This window comes from Podarcis raffonei, chromosome 7, assembly GCF_027172205.1.
Source record: "Podarcis raffonei isolate rPodRaf1 chromosome 7, rPodRaf1.pri, whole genome shotgun sequence".
NCBI classification, from domain to species: Eukaryota; Metazoa; Chordata; class Lepidosauria; order Squamata; family Lacertidae; genus Podarcis; species Podarcis raffonei.
The window spans coordinates 62,306,313-62,328,940 of record NC_070608.1 but is presented as its reverse complement, the minus strand read 5'-3'; the positions used below and the strand labels follow the sequence as shown (position 1 = coordinate 62,328,940).

General features: G+C 44.1%; 1 protein-coding gene across 6 annotated transcripts in view; it reads left to right on the top strand.

The window, feature by feature from the left end:
* The first annotated feature begins 1,163 nt into the window (after nt 1-1,163).
* HIVEP1 (HIVEP zinc finger 1) overlaps nt 1,164-22,628 on the top strand; it is an 84,318-nt gene continuing 62,853 nt past the window's right edge. The window contains exons 1-4 of one of the 6 annotated variants that reach the window (XM_053396901.1): nt 1,164-1,310; nt 4,049-4,238; nt 8,586-8,678; nt 9,540-9,669. In XM_053396901.1, coding sequence (XP_053252876.1) covers nt 9,624-9,669 — 46 coding nt within the window. In that variant the 5' untranslated portion in view covers nt 1,164-1,310; nt 4,049-4,238; nt 8,586-8,678; nt 9,540-9,623. The other 5 variants (XM_053396899.1, XM_053396903.1, XM_053396902.1 and 2 more) reach the window with 5 other exon arrangements.

Genomic DNA, 22,628 nt, shown 5'->3' with positions numbered 1-22,628 from the left:
AATACTTGGTCTACAGTGACTGGCAGTGATTCACCAAGATTTCATTTGGCCCAAACTAGTATAGTGTTATGAGTTTGTAGGGTGCCTGGACCCCGCTTCTAATTCCTGGGTGCAAGATGCTGGATTTAGCATGTTAAAATACAAGCCAGGAGCCAGCCTGGCAATGGTCTCTGTGCCAGAGAGCAAATGGGGAGAGGGCCTCCCTTAACTCAGAATAACCTAGAAAGACAAAGGCCTTTGAAGTGGAGTTTTAGAGTTGGCAGGAGAGTAGTAGTCCCTAGGATCACAGTTGAGGATGATGGGGGCTGGAGGAAAAATAGTGGCAGTCTGTTAAACGCAGCAAGCTGGAGAGGGGAACTAGAGCACAATGTGAGCTGCCTGCTTGAATTGGAGGTTGCAGCGATGGGAGACACAGGACCCTCTTGGAGTGTGATGCTTTGAACCCCTCCATTGTAGGCTCAGGCTGTATACATGTGTAAATAAACCATGTATCCTAAAGACAACAGAGCATCCACTGTGTCTCATTTCCAAAAAAACACAGACCCTGGGTAAGCAGCTGGAACCCCTGGAATCTAGGCCCACTCAGAGATTGGGGTGGCATAAATAAATCACATTATGCCATGCAAAATCTGTGTGGGGCAGAATAAAAGTTTGAAATAAATGATCCCTTTATTGGCTTTGGGTGCTGTTAGGTGCCTTGGCCATTTTACAGAATAATAGGAGAAAATATTTTAAGCAAGTTAAAAGGGGGGAAATGTAAACCCTTGTATAAATTTTTGCGATTTGTTTAGAAATGTACCAGCATTAATTTACTCTCTTTCTCTACACACACACATATATGATCTGATGACTCTTAAAACAGTGTTAGTGCCGTTAGCATCATGCAACCGAGTCGGCTGCAAACCCGGGGCAACGCGTTGCAGGCATCCTCTCTTGGAAAAATAACAATGCTTTCTGCTTAGCAAGGACTTCTCGTCGCTGTTGCTCCCCTCGTCTCCTGCCCTGGAAGGAAGCCGCAGAAACAGCCCCAGGCGCCCCCCGACTCGCTCCATCCCTAGAAACAGCCGAGGGTGCAAACCAATCAAATGAGCGCAGCCAAGAAACCCCGGCCAGGGCCAAAGAAAGGGGAGCAAGCGCGGGTAGGAGCGAGCCAGAGAGAAAAGCGAGCCTTAGGCGCCTCCCCTTCGTATTTCCTCTCACGCCCACTTCCAAGCGCGGAGGGGACTGCCTTCGGCTTTGCTCGTTTTCTGTGAAAACTTCCCCGGCGAGACCCAGCGCGGACTTTCCCTTTCTCTTTTTTTGTTCCCGGGGTGAGTTTATTTCTGCGTTTCGCGGCCCGGGGCTAGGCGAGGCTGGAGGGGAGCGGGAGGGGGGCTAGGTGGTGGGGGGGCAGGCTTTGCGCGCCCTCACCCACGAGGCGCCCTCTTGCATTGTGGGGTGTGTATTTCTGGCCGCCGCCGCCTGCTCGGTCTGTTGCCACGGGAAGGAGGAGGGGATTCAGCGTGGCTGGGAGCGAACGGGAAAACCCAGCGAGGGCAAGAGGAAGCAGGAGGGGGAGGAGGCGCGGCGGCGAGGAGGAGGAGGAGGGACGCAGCCTGCATGACCCGCCAGCAGCAACAAGGAGGAACCTCCGGGATCTCCGCGTCAGCAGCAACAGCCCCAGCTATGTGCATACATGGGAGGGTGCGCGTGTGGCTGCGTTGGAGGGACGGGCCTCGGCAGGGGGGCGTGCGACGGGCATCTGCGCGGGAGGCTCCGCTTACTTGGGAAGAACTTTGCCCGTCGAGTTTTGTCTGGGTGATTTTGCGTCCGCTTCCCCCACCCTCTTTTGCGATCTCTAGGCAAAGGTGCGGGACGGGAGGCGCGGATAGGTTTTGCCTTGACTGCTTCAAGCCTTTATTTCCCTGACTGAGGTGGGTGCACTTTAGGAACACTTGTCAGGGTCTCCGAAGCGCGATCCTGTGCCCGCTTAGCTGGGGCCGGGAAGGGAGACCCACGGAGCACAGCTGGACTGTGGCTGGAGGAAACGTGCCATGCCACATGGGTGTAGCCAGAGGGGTGCATAGGGGGCAGCAGCTAACCCCCTAAATCAGGTAAATAAAAATCCTTAACTAACTGACCAATCGTGTCACAGATAGCGGGGTTCTGTGTCCCCCCCCAACAAAAGGCCTGCGCCCCCAAAGATAAATTCTGGTTACACCAATGCCATGACATGTGCTCTGTGTGAAGGGGATTGGTTGTGATGGTCGCAATGGGAAGCTGTGGCAATTGCAGAAATTATGCCTTATCTGACTTCGCTCTGTTGTGGTATTTGAAGCTAGCACCATCTGCAACAGAATATGGTCCACTCTACTGTCTCTAAGATATGGCTGACGCAGAATAAATATTGGAAGGCACTAATAGCAGGATATTAAAAGTCTGTGGAAGCGCCCTCCCCTTTCAACAATAGCAACATGAACTGGAAGGGAAGTATTTTCTTTTGCAGAATATTTTTTCATATTCCAGAGTGCTATGGTTGAACACACAAATGGGGAACCGGTGGCCGTCTGGAAATGGGTGGACTAAAGTACCCATCAGATGTCACCATTGGCCTTGCTGGCTAGCCTTGATGGGAGTTGGAGTCCAGCTACATCTGGAGGGCCACAGATCGCCTGTGCTTGATCCAATACAGGGTTTCCCAAACTAGGGTCTCCAGCTGTTTTTGGACTGCAACTCCCACCATCCCTAGCTAGCAGACTGGTGGTCAGGGATGATGGAAATTGTAGTCCCAAAACAACTGGAAAACCAAGTTTGGGAAACAGTGATCTAACAGAAAAGTCTAGGTGCCTCTCACTTCAGAACCTGACAATCTTGCAGTGTAGACACTGCAGTTTGGCAGTTTCAAAATTGTCATTGGGCAGAACTGCTCCATGTTTTAAGATAAAGGGGTCACCTGCATAAACATTTAGGTACTGCGTGACACAGTTTCTCACTTTCAGGGCTAGCCAACATGGTGCCCTCCAACTCCTATTGGCCAGTAGTCAGGAGTCATGGGAGTTAGTCTTGTGGTCTGACGCAGTTCACCTTGATTCTGAATTTCTGTCCACCAAGGCCTTACAAACTTGGCATCTATCTTTGCTGGCCTAATCTGATCTCAGCTTCACAAATGTATCCTTTCCTGGTTCAGCTGTCTGGTGGGAGCATTAACTCAAATACAAGTGCCTCACAGGGTTGTGTGATTAGCCTGCTGTCAATTCCTAACATTTTCCTTATAATGCATCAAATGACATACTTGTTTATTACTTATTTTGATTTGTATCCCACTCATTTCTTGAACATTCAAGGTGAGTTACAGTATTTTTAGTGTACTAGATATAACTGATGTTAACAGCAGAAGCTACCCAACGCTGGCACCTACCACTGGTGTTTCAGTGTTTCCACAGTTTCCGATCTTTTGCTCTTCCCCATGTTGTGCCATTGAAAAATCTAGCATGGAATCCTATGCCTTTAACTCAAGGCTATGCTAGATTTTATGCATGTAAAACAATCACCCCTCCCCACTGTTGTAGTTCACAGTTGTGGACTGGGGCTTTCTTGTTAAAGAGAATGGTGGGCTTTAATCTAATCTAGCAAAACACTATTTATGTTCTTTTAACTAGTTTGCATGTTAAGGGTTTTTTAAAATGCCTTAATCGTTTAGAAATCTTCAGTACAAACACTTGCTTCGTTTAAAACAATACTGGCAGACTATGGGTATACCTGTTGAAAAGAAGTGGGGGCGGCCAGAACCAATTAATAAAAACTTTCGGGGGGGGATTGGGATACTAACCCAAATAGACGCCAATGATGAATCTGAAGGTGCCGCGAGACACCTGATCAGAGGGCATTGCAAGCCCAAGAAGGTGCTCAACAACCCTCCTAGCCAGACCTTCCCTCAGCGTCGGGGCGCGCGGCTGTGAAAACGCTAGAAGCTTCTGAAACCTTTCTGCGTTGCGGAAGTGGACGGGCTAGGAAGGAATTCCCCCCTCCCCCCTCCTTCCTGTTATAAACTTTTCTTCTTCCTTTTTAGTTTCGGTTCTACCCTTTCTCGACGCGCCCGAGTGAGGAAACAAGGAAACCCCCTCGGCGACCCCTCCCCCTCCCTCCGCCAAGCCCCTCCCCTTTCGCTCCTCGGCGAGGCAGACAGGGCGAAGGGGGCGGGGCCCGGGAGACCCGCTGACGTCACCCGGCCCGCTTCCTGCAATAGAAAGTGAGGGAAGGTAAAGCAACCCCCTTTTCCAATTATCTCCTCGCCCTCCCTTCACCCCTCCCCCCCTCCCCACGGGGGGGGGGGGCGGAGGTGCAGCCGCCGGTCGCGCGCTCGCCTCCCTCCCCTCCTTGTAACGCGGGTGGCGGGGGGCGCGGAGAGACGGGGCGGGGGGGAGGAAGAAAGAAAAAAGGGGGAAGCAGCAGCAGAGAGACCTGCCCAGCCCCCCTCGCCTTCCGGCGCGTCCCCGCCCATTGACCCCTTCCTTCAACGCCCCACATCTCACCCCCCAACTACTCCAGCTTTTTCGTCCCTACAACCGCCTTCCTCCCCTTTATCTCTTAAACTCGGGTGCCCAGACCCTAATTTCGCCCGCAACACGGTGCCTGCCCCACATATGCCCCCCCCATTCTTCACCTTCTCTCCCCCCTGACCCCTGTTATCAGGGACTTGCTTCTCACCTGGTGCCTAAGTGTGACCCCCCCCCCCACAACAGTATCTTACTCCCTCTCACACACCCCTTTCTCATCTCAGGGTTTCTCTGAGGGGGGAGGGGAAGAGGTTTATTGGGGGGCTGGGAAGGTGGGTTTGAGTAATTTGGGGTTGGGGGAAACGAAGGATGGAAGCGAGGGGGCGGCGACGGTGTGTGGTGGTTTTGCGTTGTCAGAGGGGAGGTGGGGGGCAGCCCCCTCTTGGGGGGTCAGCGCTGTGGGGCTGGGCGAAGGGCACCCCACAGACGAATTACAAGTTCCCTGAGGAAGGTTGGGAACGAGGGAGGGGGGAGGCTTTCTACCGAAGCGTAGCTGCGTAGAGTATTTGCGAAATGGCGGGATATTCGGAGTCTCTCTGAGGGGAGGAAAACACTAGTGGGTGCACTCGCACTTGACGCTGTGTGGAGTGAAAGGAAAAGTATTCGGGTGTGGAGAGACTTAATATCTGAAACGTTCCTCAGGGGGAGCGAGGTGCAGGGATTGTGATCTGTGTAGATGGCGGGAGCCGAGTTGACACGCGCGTCACACTACTGAACGTGTGTATGTTATGAGGCAAACGGCGGCACGCGGCGACTGTGAGGTTCGAAAGCGGAGGGAGAAGCTCGGGGGGGTTGGTGAAAATGTGCGAGGAGAGCCGGTGGCGCTTGGCACGCAGGGGGTGGGGGAAAGGTGTCAGACTTGGCGTGGGGAGGGGGGAAGAATGAATGCCTCCTCGACGGCTCCGCTTTTGGCGAGGGCCCCGGGGCTGCCGAGGAAAGAGAGGGCAGAGCTGGCCCCGCGGTGCAGCCACCTGACGCCGGATCAGAACCGGGTGTGGAGGGTGAACAATGGGCTGGAGATTTCGGGCACCTGCCGGGGATGAGCCGTCTCGCCGGCCCATCTTGACATGCTCAGGAGCTGGCTGGGGCCAGAGTTGCGTGGAGAGAGAGGGATCTCGGTGCTCCTCCTGCGCGTGTGGGGGCGGGGGCGCTGCCGTGTTTGTGTCTGTGCGGAATCAGGTTGTGGTGAAGACTGTGTGTGTGTCTGAGAGACCGGGGGGGGGGAGGAAGAAGAGGATGCTGGGGAGGGGGGTTTAGCGCCGGGTCATGTTTGTGTTGGAGGTTGTCAAGTGGAGGAGGATCCCAGACGCCGCCGCCGCCGCGCAGGGGTCGCCGAGCTTTCCAGCTGCTGCTGTTGCTGCCGCCGCGGCCGCTGCTCCTTCGCGCCAGCGCCGCCGCCATCAGCAAGAGCAGCAGCAGCAGCTCCGGCTGCCTTCTGAGCAGGTTTGCTGGGGGATCCAGGAAGGGTGGTGGAAGGCGGGGTAGGGGGAGAGAAAGAGAAGCAGGGACCCGGGCGCGCACGCACGCTGTGCAAACATCCTCGCTATAAGACTGGAGAGCCGCCTCCTGAGCCCTTTCTGCTTGCAACGGCGGGGGCAGACGCAGCCCACCACGAAGTCTCCCTTAATAAGGAGCGCTGCGGGGCAGGGGAGAGTCGGGGGATGGGTGGCGCAAGCGATGGGCCCGGGAAGAAGCCTGCATGCCTGCCTTGGCGGCTCCGGCTGGCGAGGTTTGTGTTTGCTTGCGTGCACGCTCCTGTTTGCTCCTGTCCTTTTCCCGGCTGCGTGCGTTTGTATTCGCTGGCGCTTGCAAATCCTGCAAGGTAGGCTTTCGCGCCTGGGCTTTGCTGTGTTGTGGTGAGAAGGCATTCTTGATCCCTCCCCTCCCTTGGGTCGGTCCCGGTTTGCACTCGTTCTCCTCCACCTCCTGGCATGTGTGCTGTGCTTTGTTCAGTGCAGCGTTGCAGAGGGGTTTTCCCAAGCTCCACCCTCTTTCTTTATTCATTCATGTTTTTCCCTTTGCAACAGTACTGCTCGCAGGGCTACCCGCCGTCATTGCGTCTCTCTCGTTCTCATTTCCATCTTTTCCGTAACACTGTCTTGTTAAACAAAGCAGGGTTTCCTCTCCCGTCCTTCCCTTTGACCTCCCCCAACTAATGAATACGGAAAAAGAGATCCCTGATCTCTTCGTATTTAAAAGGATTGTTTGTCTTGCGCCTGCTATGCTTTCCCAGAGTCTGAAAAGAGAAGGTGGGAGGAGGATCCTGCTGGTGGCCGACGGAAGTACTACTTTTAAAGTGTAAATATTATGTAATGTGCTTTTTGTATGTTGTATTCAAACACCCCTGAATTATTACTGTTAGGCAAACATATGCCAGTTCTTATTATTAATTGCTAGTGATCCAGTAGTTGGGCTTGATTAACCAGTGGTACTGAGTGTTAAGTAGGAAGCTGAAATTTGTAGGCATTGCTATTTGTTCTACGTTGTTGACATCACATAGTACCCCTGTGGAACAGATCTACCCATACACAAGATGGGAGTCTCCATGGTTGGGGGCTTGTTCAGTCGACAGAGTAATGGGACACACAGAGAGAGAGAGAGAGAGAGAGAGAGAGAGAGAGAGAGAGAGAGAGAGTCCCATCAAGGGAGTTTGGGGAACTTAGTGCAGCCTAGCCTCAGGAAAATAACATTGAATAACTGGTCCACCTTTTAACTATTCTAATCAATTAAAACATTGAAAGGGTGAACAGTTGACATGTCCAGGGCTTTTTTCTTCACCCCTTCAACAAGAGGAGGAAAAAGGAATAATCTCTACTATACTGCTCAGACTGGGATTTGTGCAGCCAGCTGCAAAACCACTCTCTCTTCCCTGCACTACTATGATTGGGGAGCTGCCCCTCCCAACATTTGTTTCAGGGAACAAGGGACACTGAGTTCCCCCTCAGTTTGTTCATTATGTAGATTTGGAGGCAAAAACCCAGTTTTCTAAACGTTTTGTAAAGATTTTGCTATTCTAAGCATTACAGATTAATAAAAATGGTTCATCCAGCTAAAAAGAATAGCATCCAAGAGAAAGGAGTCGGATACATGTTATATTTGCAGTCCTTTCCATGAATAAATGTTGCATGATGTTAGTGACCGTGTGCCTGTTAGCTGCAGACATTGGCCATCCTGCTTGATTATTTTCAGGTTGACTGCTTATAGCCCTCATTCATTTAAAACAAAAACAAAAAAGGACATTCTGTCTTCCTCCGAGATCTTCCTCTTTCAACTTATTACCCATAAATAGAGCCCTCTTAACTTTTTGTAACATGCTGTCCAAAGACCAGTAGGGTGAGCCTAGCAATTCACAAAGCAGAGATCCTGTGACTTTTTTTTTAACACACAACATACGTTGCTGTTGTATTTTTACCTGTATTATAATTACAGGTGAGCAAAGTGCTGTTGCACTCATGTCCAGCTTGCAATGCTTTCCACAGGTATCATCAGCCACTGTGAGAGCAGGATGTGGACTAGAAGGGACCATCTGATCCAGCTGGCTCTTCTTATGTTTCTGTGACAGGGTGTGTGGGTTAGAGTAGTATTCCTTCTTCAAAACAATGAGTATTTGTATTTAGCGAGAAATGAATGTGCGTCTAAGCAAATATTTGCTTAGCTCTGAGTTATAAAAGAGTGCCTTTTCAGGGTTTGCACCCACAGAGAGGTCTGCCTAGTGCTTACATGATGATGTTTTTAGGTGCCAGATGACATTTTCCAGTCATGAATATTATTTTTCTGCTTTTTTACATTTGTTGTACTTATGTCATTCTCTGTTGCTAGTTTTATTCTGTGATAGATTTTTGTTTCCTATTGTACTTTGTTTTAAAATTTTGTGAACCGCTCAGAACTTTGTCATTAGGTGGTATATAAATATTGAAAATTATTTCTTTTCAAAATGTATATAGTGAATTCATCCTACCTTGTTTCATTTGTCAGCTTGTTATCTCTAGGGTATTCTGTTCTTCAGATCTACCTTTCTCCATCACACCTTTTTCTTGCTTCTTGTTGCAGCTCTTAAAGGCACAGGGACCCTGCCAGAGAAAAAAGACTCAGGTTGTCACCCATCGCATGTGCACTTTAAAGGAAAAGCTCTAGCTCAATAGGGTATGCAATCTATGAATATCTGGGTTTGGTTGTCAGCACTTCTTGTCTTGGGGTAGTGTGTGAGATGCTGGAAAACAGTAGCCAGACAAAATTGCATGATTGAGTTGGATACCTCATTAGGTCTATATAGTAAATATTTGGACCACAACATTTTAGATGCTGTAAGAAATACTTTTCCTTCATGCCCTGTTGGAGCTTCCAAAAGCTGTCAAACAGATGCCTGTTGGAAGGAGTATTCTAGATTTGATGACCCTTTGGTCCAATTGAGCAGGGAGTTACTACATTTTTAGCATGATTATAGTTGCATTTGTTAAGTTTCGAAGGCCAAGGCATAGCTCAATGACAGTGGAAATAGGCTAGCCTATCCAGATACTACATTATTTATGAATTGCAACAAGTAGAACTATTTCAGTTCTTACCAAAAGAGTTGACTCAGTTTGGGATTGTTCTAAATAATTGATTTTAGTAAGTCAGGATTAATGTATTTGCTAAGTTGCAAGTGTGGTTTTAAACCATGGTCCTGACTTGAGCGGGTGACTTAGTATTTATAAATAAAGCATGTTAAGTGGTAAAGCTAGAATAATGCCATACTTCTATTTTTAGTCATTTTGTGGCTTTTCTAAATGTTTGTATGCTGGGGGGGGGGATAGTTGATTGGGATATATATTTCTAAATGATTTTGCATACCACTAATATTCTGTCTGAACTTGTGAGTATGAAATAGTGACTTTCTGTGTGTGTAAAAAGTTTAACCCAGTCTAATGTGATTAATAGCAGCCCTTGGTAGATTCATTAAATCAACATAATAGTTCTAGATCTGCTGCTTATGACCTTGCCTAATCTTACCATCTTTCCCCTCAGTATGTGGATTGACTGACCCCATTGGCATGTTTATGGAGCTGCTTTCGGTCTATTCTCCACTTCTGGAAAACCGCCTATGACTGGATGAGAATGCCTCGAACAAAACAAATAAATCCTAGAAATCTGAGAGGTAAGAAAAGAGTTCTGCTTTGGTAAGATAAAAATACACAAATAATAATAATAAATCAAATCATCATAGACCTTAACAAATTAGATTGCTTTTCTTGTGTTGATGTGAATTGCCTGTTGAACGCTGGCTAAAGTGTAGCGTAGAAATGCTTGCATATACTGTATTGATCATTGTACTTAAAATAATTTAGAAGAAATGTTCATTGAACGATATCTAAGTCATATTCATAGTGTACCCATTGAAATCATTGGGCTTAAATAACTTAAATTACATTTTAGCAGTGTCATCCAAATTCCATTTCTTTCAAACACAGAGACTCAAAACTTTAAACATGGGCTCTTTCCTAGATCCAGCTTGAGTTTCATAGCATTTTACACACATGGATGATAGGTAGTTGAAATACCAATTCTATCTCTTTCCCTTATCTGTTTGGTTCCTCTGTATTTCTATTGGCTGGTTCATAGTAAGTAGCCTGAAATTTGTGGGGACTGGTAGAAACTTTCCATGCTTGTTAATGAAGTAGGTTCTGTTTAACTGCACTGCACTGATGATAATGGGATAGTTTATCACTTCTCTGGTCTTGGTGATAAGATGTAACTTCTTTTTTAAAAAAAGCGTAATTATTAGAGTGCCAAATTGTCACAGGTTTCTGCTAAAGTCCAAACAGGTATGTGGCCTGACATTTACTGAGTATAAGCTTTCTTAAGGTTTTTCTTGAAGCATCTGTGGCATTTGAAATAGATTTTGCTGTTTTCAGAAGCCATCCAGCTTTCAGTTAAACTGTGCTGAAGGAACAGTCAAAGATGATAGGACACATGCCACCAAAGTCACCTGGATTTTTATAAGATTTCCTGGCCCTGCATTCAGCAGTGATTGGCTACATGTGCAGTTCCCATTGCTGGATTTAGTAGCCACGCACGCAATTGCAGATCTTCAGTACTGTCAGCTTTGACAGTGCACACAGCTCCTTGTTTGGATGGGTGGGAACTAAATTAGATCCTTCTTCCTCTTGGTCTGGCTGATTAGCCTTGAACATGTGTTAAGTGTTTAGGTACATCACACACACAGCTCTCCAGATTAGGGCCAGTGAGCTTAAATTAATTTTGGATAGTTGATTTAAGTAACTGCAGTGAAAAATCGTGTTGAAGGATGGAAGAAAATCATCTACAAAGCTTGGTTTTGTACTGGTTGCATTCCCTGTACCTTCTCGGTCACTTTAATGTTCAAAAGCTATTCCTGCCATGCTGCTCTACAGCTGTCATTCATTAAATTGAGCAAATCTTCTTGGTATAAACTTGGGCCCAAATTTGTTCACTGAGATTAGCACTCTTGATTCTAAACATTTTCACCTGTGAATCTCTGTGCCTCTAATGCCACTGTAATGTTTATGCACTGTATAATCTCTTATTTTTGATATTGTGCTTAGATAAAGATCGGACATGCCATCTGCTCCGTGTAACTGTAACTCAGATATTAGGATTTTTCACTGCACCTTATACTGTCAACACCTGGGCAACATTTTCAGCAAGGTGTCCATGCTGAAATCTGTAACCATTTGGGACAGCAAGGCATGTGTTTTAAGTGAAGATGTGGTTCACTGAATTCTCACAGGATCCCACAGCTTACATAAAACTCCCAAGGGTTTCCAACCCCAATTTACAATCACTTTGCTTTTAAATGTAATTGGGCATTTACTAGAGTTTGAATCCAAGCATCTTCTAAAAGTGATGTAACTTCTGATTTGGCCTGGTATGTGATGATTGGAGCCTAACGAACAGTGGAGTAGTTTTAACCTGGTTTTATGTGGCAACTAATTATCTTACTTCACACTCCTTATTGTATTGTTAATTTGCTGTAAGTTGCCTCAAGTCCCTAGGGTGGAACCATTCAGAAATATACTTATATATTGTGAGTTAGATATTATGGGCATATGGGATATTAATAGGGACTGAAGTGGTTCTTTGGCTTTTGAACCTACTTGTAGCCACATGGCATGAATATTGTACCATCTTTAAAAAAAAAAGGAAAGGAAAGGGTATTTGTGGCCAGTTTTTCCTAGCTTTTGGATTAAAAGCACTGTCAGCCAGACAACAGGGGTGTGGGGCACTGTCTGCTCTGTCAGTGGAACATTGCAAAACATACGTTGTGTTTGGAGCTGGAAAAATATTTCCGTTTCATAGGCAGCAAGTGTACCGTTTTTAGCTACAAGCCTTAAGCATACAGTCAAATGAATATTTCCAAATTACCAGTTTACCTGTCTATTGAGACTCTAGGATTTTTCAAATCCTGATTATATTGGCCACTCTGAGAACAGTGTATTGTGGAAGATCAACTGAGATAACTGGATCTGATAAGCAGATTTGCATGATTTTTTAGGATCTCTGTTAACAGCCTTTGCTTTCATTAATGTGTCATTAATGTTTCATTAATGTGTTAAATGTGTCACATTTAGGTTCCTCATACTGCATTTATGTCTTAGATGCTTCATGATTCCAGTTGATGAATTAAGACATTATTCCATAAACTCAGTGCAATGCAATCTGTATTTACTTAGAAGTAAGTCCCACTGTGTTGTTCTGGTGCTTACTCTGTAGTAAGTGTGATTAGGATTTTCGCCTTAGGCACTTAGCAGGTTGACACTTAATGCTACCTCAGTGGAGTTTTGCACTTGCATTGCATTGCTTTTGAAAGTGGCAAACGTGTAAACTTGACACTTTAAAAAAGGTCTTAAGTTCATATTTTGCTGAGCTAAAGTTGTTAAGTGAACAAGGATGTAATGCTTTATAGTTTCCTAATTTTAACAAGGGATTTAAGTCTTTAGTCTTAAGGGTAAACTCAAATGCCATCAGCAAAAATTCTAAGAACTACAGAAGAGTTGTTACGATGCTTTAAGGATACATACTGTATATTACGTTAATAAACAAACTTGCCTGTTGCAACTACCTTTTGGGAAGGGAGTTCATCAGCTATGTTGTATGCGTGCGCGGTATATTAATCAGAGGAGACCAAGAAAACATGTAATTGAAGGTGTGACAGATAAGCAAAATGGAATGTAAGTGGATTACATATAAACTTGGATTATTTAATCTTCAGTAGGACACTATTTTTCCTTTTAAATATTTTGTTTTTTAGCTTGCATTTGTTCTAATAATATAAAAAAAAATAGGAAGGCTGCATGAAGTACTTCTAAAATAGTCACTGTACTTGAGAAAACTTGTTTACAAGTTTCCCTGATGCTAAAAATCCGTTCTGAATGCAAGTATTTTATAATATTTTTGGGATCTTTCTGCTTATCCTATAGGAATATCTTGCACTCACCAATAAGGTCTTCATCAGAAGTCTGTCAGTTTAGATTCTAACTTTACATTTGCTAAATTTCAAACCCATTACATCCCAAAGGCTTGCTTCCATGTACACCAGCATTTATTGAAGCAATCTTGTTTGCCAGGTAAAATTTGGAGGTGCCCATTGTTTCTGGCTTTTGGTGCTTGTCTGCATAGCTGGAGGCAAATCACTATCCCTTAGCCTCCATTCCAATTTACAGAATTAAAACAATAATATTCTATCTCTTGCTAATGTTAAGGTTAAAGGTAAAGGGACCCCTGACCATTAGGTCCAGTCGTGACCGACTCTGGGGTTGCGGCACTCATCTCGCTTTATTGGCAGAGGAAGCCGGCGTACAACTTCCTGGTCATGTGGCCAGCATGACAAAGCCGCTTCTGGCGAACCAGAGCAGCGCACAGAAATGCCGTTTACCTTCCCACCAGAGCGGTACCTATTTATCTACTTGCACTTTGACGTGCTTTCGAACTGCTAGGTTAAGAAAGGGTAAATTCTGCTACAATAGAAGGTTCTTGCACATTCTTCAAGATTCTATGTGGTATATAATCCTGATTATAGCCTAAGCCTTTTGTCTTAAAATCATGAAAACATTATAGCATTTATAGTATGCAATCATTCAGACAAATTTATGTAAATACCCAGTTATTCAAAATAATAAATTGCTTTTAGAGTGTTCTGTAAATATATACTTGAGTCTTAATAAGAAATTTTTGTATGATGATTCTTATTTGAAATAGAAGTGAAGATTTTCTGCTGTCATTTCCCCCATCAATTCATTTTCCGCTTCATTCGCAGTTTTACTTTTTTTCCCCCTATGAAAATACTGGCCGAGCTGAAGGAAAGCAAATTTCTCAGATTTTCCATTTGTACGTTGTAGGATATTGTGCAAAATATTCTTGCTAAAGCCAAAACCCAGTATTTGTTAGCCTTCTTATTGATGATTTCAGATCTTGAAGTATTTTTTGTTTTGTTCTGCTGTTTCTTGGGTCTAAAGATAACTGCTGAGTTAATGAAATCTAACTGGCCTAAAAGGTTCTGACTGAAGAGCAGCACTTGTACCGGCTAATCCCCAAGACTGAACAAATGACTAAGTGTATTGGTCTGTAAGGTCAAATATAAAATGACAGAGTAGTGCAGTACCTTAAAGACTACCAAATTCATTATGGCACAAGCTTATGTGAGTCCATGACATCAGATGCATAAAGTGTAGTCATAAGCTGGCAGTTATATATACATGTTGGTGTAAACGGAAACATGGAGTGAAATAGCAGTGGAATATGAAAAGTGCAGACTGATTAAACACATTAGAAATTGAGTGTACAGTGCACCGTCATCTTTTCTAACAGCCGTTGTATATAGGTAGTAGACTGCCTATTTTACTGCATGCTATTTGCATCTGACAGAATGCAAATATTTTATTAATTGATTAATGGATTGATTAAATTTGTCAGTTGCTTTTTTTGCCCAGGGCAACCCAAAGCGACTTAAAAACCAACCTGCTGCTTTGGTCATTCAGGAATCAGGAAGTTATCCTATCTTCAGTTAGTCCTCACTTTAGCATGTGATGTTACTATATCCGCATTAAAAAAACCAGTCATGTCCTTTTGCATGTACAGTGGTACCTCGGGTTACATACGCTTCAGGTTACATACACTTCAGGTTGCAGACTCTGCTAACCCAGAAATACTGCTTCAGGTTAAGAACTTTGTTTCAGGATAAGAACAGAAATTGGGCTCCAGCGGCGGCAGCAGGAAGCCCCATTAGCTAAAGTGGTGCTTCAGGTTAAGTACAGACCTCCGGAACGAATTAAGTACTTAACCCGAGGTACCACTGTATGCATTTTGATTTGTATGTACTGATATGCATTTATTGATTTAATGGCAACTATTTGGGCTACTGAGAAAGAAGCTAAGATAAACTGTTAAAATGCTACCTTCTTTGGTGGTATCTTTGCTCAACACCTACACTGACTCTGTCTTTGGCCAAAGGAAAGCAATGCCCAACCTGCTGATAACAGAATAACCGAGGCAAGGAGGGAGCTGCAGCCAAAGATAGGAGAAGAGAGGTGGTAAGGGAACACCTAGCTGCTTTCAGTAAATTCAGACCTCCAGGGCCTGATGAGCTGCACCCAATGGTACTAAAGGACCTTTCAGAAGTAATCTCAGAGCCTCTGTCTATAATCTTTGAGAATTTTTAGAGAACAAGTGAGATCCCTACAGACTGGTGGCATCTTCAAAAAGGGGAAAAAAGAAGACCTAGGTAACTACCAACTGGTGAGCTTGACATCAATACCAGGAAAGGTCTTAGAACAGATAATTTACTAGTCAGTCTGCGAGCACTTAGAGAAGGATGCATGGGCATAGTCAGGGTGGTGGCGGCAGGTGCCCCCCTAAATCAAATAAATAAATAAGCCCTTTAGATTAGGTTTTTTATCCTATAGTATTCTGATAAAGCTTTAATAAAACCTTATTTTAAAAAAGAGAGAGAATTGGGCTTAAAGTAATGAAATGAATTTCAGTAGGCACAAATGTAAGGTTCTACACTTAGGAAGAACCTGCTGCACAAATATAAGATAGGGGACAACTGGCTTGCCACAAGTACATGTGAAAAGGATCTAGGGGTCTTAGTAGGCCACAAGCTTAACTTTAGTCAGCAGTATGATGCTGCAGCGAAAAAGTGAATGCTGTTCTAGGCTGCATCAACAGAAGTATAGTGCCCCAGTAAAGGGAAGTCATAGTCCTGCTCTATTCTGCCTTGGTCAAACCACAGCTGGAATACTGTGTCCAGTTCTGGGCACCACAATTTAAGAAGGATATTGACAGGCTGGAATGTGTGCCGAAGAGGGTAACAAAGATTACCAAGGGTCTGGAAACCAAGCCTTACCAGGAACAGTTGAGGGAGTTGGGTATGTTTAACCTGGGAAAGAGGAAACAGAGATGAGATATGATTGCCATCTTCAAATATCTCAAGGCCTGTCACATGGGTGATGGAGCAAGCTTGTTTTCTCTTGCTCTGAAGGGTAGGACCTAAACCAAGGGCTTCAAGTTACAAGAAAGGAGATTCTGACTAAACATCAGAAAGAACTTAAAATAATAAGAGCTGTTGGAGCAGACGCTCTCTGGTGGACTCTCCTCCATCTGAAGTTTGCGATTCCTGCATTGCAAGGGGTTGGACTAGATGACCCTCAGCGTCCCTTCCAGATCCTACAATTCTGTGTTTCCACCAGAACATTGTTAATATGCATTTATTGGTGAACATGCCCATTATTGGTGAATAATTCATTGCAGTCGTTCAGAATTTAATTTCACTGTAGCACAAACCTCTCCGGTATAGTTATTACAAGTTTAATACAGTACACCTACGGCCTGGGAGGCTGGATGCAGAAAGGCCAATCTGTTCAGGATGCCTGCTGGTGGTGCTAGTGTTCTCCTCAGCTCCTTTTGGCAGAGAACAGGGTAGCAGTGTTGTCATTTTGCATGGGACTGTACTCGCATCTCTTGAGAAGCAGTGTGCTGGCTGCTTTGGGGTTGAGTGGAAGCACTTGCAGTGGCCCGGAAGCATCTGTGGCATTGTGATTAGTGTCCGGCAGGCTGGAAATGATACACAAGTCTCTGCTGTGCATATTTTGTTTGGTAGAAGCACTGTCCATACTAAAAGCAGCAGGAGGGATTGCTGCGCCACTTGTAATCTGGGTAGTGCTATTCCCCGAACAAAATAAAAGGCTGCCCCTTTTTGTGGGCATGGTGCTGCCTAGACTAAAAATACTGATCCTGGACTGGCTGAACTCTTCACTGTGTACCAAAGGAAGGACTGTGGAGTGGGTTGCAAAAATCGTCCGAAGGATTAGGTGTGCCAGTGGGCTGTTATTTGATCAGTACAGTATACCAAACAGAGTTTTTGGGTCACGTTACTTGGCCAGTCTTGCCTCTAGAAATTAACGTTTATTTAGCATCGTTAACACTCAGCTAAAAGAGAACATGTATATTGCAAAAGCTGAAAAAATGTCATGACATGGGGAAATATATATATGTATACTGGCAGCCTATATAGACAAGGGCTTTTTAAAGTATTGTTGTTTAATATTAAAGCTAGGGAGGCTCTTTTTGGCAGTCTGATTCCAGTATAAACATATTTCAGTTTTGGAGTGAACATACTGTAGAACATCTTGATGCAACCCCATCTGTGCTTGCAATGGATCAGGTCTAGGCTCTATTGCAAAATCTGTGCTTCAGTCTGGAGGGAAATATTTAGTCCTGTTAGGATCAATATTTTTATTTCAGATATTGACATGTGTGTACTGTTTTCATAGAGCCTTTTCAGGCCAAATCTCAGGACCCAGAAGAATGTGTGTGAAGACGCAACGTAAGGGCTGGGAAGAACTGGGTGTCTCTTTCACCACTATGAATGAATAATAGCACCTCAATGGGAAGGATAGAGCTGAGATGCAGGGCTAAAACAGGAACAGTTGTTTTTTTAAAAAATACAGGTTGTATAATTCATTTTACCAAGAGCTCCAAGCACTTCATGGGCATCACTGGAGTGTTAAACACATTGCTGACGTGTATAACAGCGTTGTCATCCTGGAGTGCTGCAGCTGAGAGGCGTAGTGGCTTCCCTGAGATCAGTGGTGCATGTCTGAACAGAGACGCAAGATGAGTATTTCTAGTCATCATTTATGCTCCTAGCCACTACCTCACATCCATTCTTATGCAAGTTGTCCTGGACTGGATACTTTAATGTTAACGCTTCACGTGATTTGAAGATCTTCATTCTTTTAAATTTCTATATCTCTTTTCCTCCAAAAGACAATGCCAATGCCAACTGGGACTGTGAAACATTTAAATGTGCCAGTGGTCCAGCTTTTAGGAGGGGCTGCTAGTCTCATAGGTACTGTGTTTTTCGCTCTATAAGACACACCTAGTTTTAGAGGTGGAGAACAAGAAAAAAAGTATTCTCTCCCCCTGCTCAGTGCCTCTCCAGCAAAGCGGGAGGAGAAACGGAAGGGGTTCCATTTCTCCTGCCACTTCGCTGAAGGGGCGCTGCGCAGCTCTCCCTCTGTGTGCAGTGCCCCTTCAGTGAAGTGGCAGGAGAAGTGGAGCCCCTTCCATTTCTCCTCCCACTTCACCGAAGGGGCGCTGCGCAGAGAGGGAAAGCTGCGCAGCGCCTCTCCAGCGAAGCGCCTCTCCTGGTTTCAGCGGCTATCCCTGAAGCCAGGAGAGCAAGAGGGATCGATCCCTCTTGCTCTCCTGGCTTCAGTGAAAGCTGCGCAGTCTGTATTCGCTCCATAAGACGCACACACATTTCCTCTTACTTTTTAGGAAGGGAAAAGTGCGTCTTATAGAGCGAAAAATACGGTAGTTAGCGGGTAGAGAATATTTATTAGCAGAACTCCAATGCTAAATAACTTGTAAAATGAGTTTCAGATGGGTTTCTGTATTCGTCTTTTGCAGCAAAAACAACTTAGCATTTTGACATCCTAAATACTCATTTTTTAAAAAAATTGCATAAGCGTTTGTAAACTAGTGAGATGCTGTAGTCTATGCAATTTCATGCCACAATAAATATTCAAGGCTTTTAGGTTCTGTAACAAAAATTTTTATAAATGAGAGGATCTTTTTCCCCCTACAGGTGTTGTGTCAAAGCAGTTGTGCCTGTGTTGCTGTTGATCTCCCAAAATCTCTGCCTGTGTTTTGTATGATGTATAGAGTCAGTTTTGCAAAGTGTGGTGGTCACTGTAGGACTTGTGCCCCCAATAATAGATTGGTAGCTTGAAGTCATGCAGGCTAGCCCTATGACTCTTTGTGGATTTGTTGCATAAGCTGTATATCTCTCAAAGCTGCGTACAATTTGTCTCAAAGACCTTCTGTTTTCCACTGAAATTTTGTTATGAAACGAGGTATAATATTAAACAGTCAGTGGTTTTATTAATCAAGAACACTGGGGAAAGAGTTAAAAAGCATTTGCAAAATTTTAACAAGGTGGTTTCTTTTTGCAGTTCATGCCTCATGAGAATCGTAAAGGCTTTGTTGGTAGTGAAGCTGGAGAAATAATGAGTAACACTTTCCCTGAGAATTGGAAAAAGTACATTCGGAGAATAAATTTAAATTTCCCAAGTAACTTCCTGACCAATAATAGTTTATGGGTTTTTTTAAATGAAAACTTGGAAAATCAAGAGTCCAAAAGCCTCATTGAGGCTCGAAGAAAGCACCTCAAGTTCCTTTCTAACAGTCATTTTCTTGAAGAGAGTCAATAAGTATGTATATTTTGAGATCACCCCGAATATTCAAGGAAAACTTTGTACTAGTAGAAACTCTCTGCGTTGGGTGGCTTGGAGAATTATAGCACAGTGGTTCTGTTTTGAATTGGGAATATAGGATAGAAAAGCAGGGAGCAAAGGAAAGCCCTCATTCCAAAATGGGAAAGCCGAAATAATAAGTGTTTCAGTTCCAGTGTTAATGTGGTAGAGCAAAAGAAGTCTGTGCTATCTAAAACCCTACAAACACTTGCTTTTTGTTTTGTACCTTCTCAGAAATGAGAGGAATGAAGAGGAAGCCCTTGAAAAGAACACAAGGGAGAGGTGCCACTTAAAGGCCTATCTGCAGTTGAGGAAAGAATATGCTTTTGCATTAGGATGATGTTTGTTCCAGACTGTAGATCCGCAGTATCCTAATGTATGTCATTCCAGGAAAGGTTAACTATCTGTAAACAGCTCTGGGTAACAGTCTCACAGTCTGCTGCTATGCTTTTTAGCAGCAGCAGAACAAACATATGTTTGCTGCGCTGCTGTTTAAGCAGCTTCTAAGGGAGAGATGGGTTTTCAGTGGCCTGAATGCAGCCTGTGGGGCTTGCCAGTCTGGTCCCACAGCCGCCCCTCCTTGCTCTGCTTCTCTGTGCCCCCCCCCATAGCAATAAAGCTTTCATTCCTAAATACTTACGTGGGAAAGGTGTTGCACCCCAGATAGTTGCTATCCTCTGCAACTGGGGAGGGAAGGGTTAACTCTTCCCAGTTGCAGTCTCTGTCAGAATCATCCCACCTCCAACAACCAGAATTGATTATGGAGCTTCTCTCTGTTTTGTTCTTTAAAAAATATATATGCAATATGCCTAGGTACAATATAGCTTAAGGGCAGCACTGGGCCTAAAAATCACTGTATAGAGAATTCTATAATCTCCATAGGAAGGGGTTTGATTTCATATTAGATTGTCTGTGTCTGCCAAATCATTTTTTAATTGGGTCATTGTGTTTGAAACAAACGAAGTTCTAGAGTGCAAAATAGGCTTGTGTAAAGTGCTTGTATAGGTCCCTGTGCTGATGTTCTCCCACACCCTGGCATACACACGTAGGGAAAATGTCATGTGTTGCTATTTAAATCTTTGTTTGCAGATTTGACCCCCTAACTTGTGGAAAAGCTGTGATTGGCCATGGGATTCCATAGGGCCATCTCTCAATGCTTGAGAAAACTGTGTGTGTGTGTATCAATCAGTCAATCAATCAATCAATCAATCAATCAATCATACTGCCCTTCATCAAAAGATCTCAGGGTGGTTCACAGAATAAAATATAAGATACAACACAAGTAAAGAATTAAACCTAAACAGCAAAATGATACAAAACAAATTCTTGACTTTTACTTCATTGAGATGAAGGAAGCCTTTTTTTCTTTTCTTTTGCCTTGTTTGCTTAAGCCTTTTTTGTATACATATCCGGAACTGGCAGTTTCATGGTGCTAAATGTGGGCATCAGTACAAAAAATAGAAATCTAGTCAGGGCTAATTTAAATAGTGCTGACAACTCTGATGTGTTTTCCATTTAAAGGTCAAAATCAGGACCATGGAACCATAGAATCATAGAATTGGAAGGGACCACAGTGGTCATCTAGTCCAACTCCCTGCAGTGCAGGAATCTTTTGCCTACTGTGTGGCTTGCTAAGGGTTTTAATATTAGCTGTGGGGACAACTGGGGCTACTCCAGCAAATGCACAGAGACTCAGATAGCCAGGAGACATCTTCATTCAGCAAGACAAGACCGCTCAATCAAGGGGACCCTGAAACAAGGAGTCCCCATGGAAAGAAATGTATTATTCATCTCAGCAGGTCTTAGCATGGGCTGAACCTCTTAACTAGCTTGCCCTGCAAGGATCCTAGTCCCCATTCAGGGTTAGAAACTAGCAGGGCACCAGGCGCATTTTGCTCCTAAAGTTTCTCCATTTGCGAGCACCTCAAAAAGTTTGGGTGCCATTTTTTTGCGCCTGGCTGACACTCAAGGATTACTGAAATGTGTATGTTTTGAAGCCAATAAGTATATGTTAAGGATAGACAATATTTTAAGGAGTTTAACAATGAAGAGTAGAGTGTTTTGAATACTGTAGTATGGTAGCAATATTTTTATTGTAAGCACCAAATTAAACATGTATTAACATTTTCTGTTAAAAATGTGTTATATACAATGTGTCACTTATGTGAATTGTGTATTAGTTCATGCTTTTCAAAATAATAAAAGTGTTGCCGACCTCTGCCAATGGCAACTAGACCAGTTGCAGAGGACATGGAGCATGATAAGGGCCCCAGATTCAGTTCCCATAATTTGCCATTGAAAAGAATCAGGCAGTAGTTGATGGGAGAGCTGGAGATCATGAACAGTCAATGGCAGTCAGTTGCATATTCTGATGGGGAGGAAAGACAACTGCAATGCAGTTCCTTATACCCCTAATTATGTTCTTTTAGCAGAGATTCTATTTCTGTTATTCTCCACCCCTATATATTTTCTGGAATCTGCTTCTTGCATTCTCTTCCTTTTTCTACCTCATTCTCTTTCTTTGCTTAGCAACTACTCATACGTCCTTAGGGAGGCTCACCTCACAGTTTAAGAAACAGGCAGCTAGATACAGTCATGGACTTGTACCTGCATGTTAATTTGAATCCTGCGTTTCTAGTAAACACTGCTGCAAATGTGTCTCTTGAGCCAGTACTATAACTAATCAGTGTTCCTTCCCTCAGGCTTTAGAAACTCAGCATTGGCAATAGTAACAAAGACAGTTTAGGATGGCGGGGGGGGTGTCTTTTCTAAATGAAAGACTCTTGGCATTTTTGAGAAATTATCCAAATTTTGTCTCTAAACATCTAGTTCCTCTTGAATCAAATAGTTGATTCTGTTCCATTATAAATGAAGTGTGGGTTCCCAGAACACTTTTAAAACTATGCTGATAAACAGCAATACTAAAAATCAAAGGGATAGAAGGAATATGCAAAAATTCAGGGCAGGAGTAGCCAGTGTGGAAATCTTGGAAAAGGAAGGGGACAAATTGAGATTGCAGAGTTTTGAGAAATTAAAAGGGAAGGTGAGAGATTGGTTGCATTATCATCAAATAAATGAAGTGTTTAAAATGGACAGTAAAATTGGCTTCCAGGTGGAAAAATCAAAATTGGAGACAGAACTGTTAGAACCCAGTACTAGAAATTTGTCAAAAATGTATAATTTGCTGCTGAAATGGAATACACAGGATGAAACGGTTAAATCAAGTATGATTAAATGGGCTCAGGACATGGGTCATAATATCATGTTTGCTGACTGGGAAAAGTTGTGGACCACCGGGATGAAATTTACGGCATGCAATGCC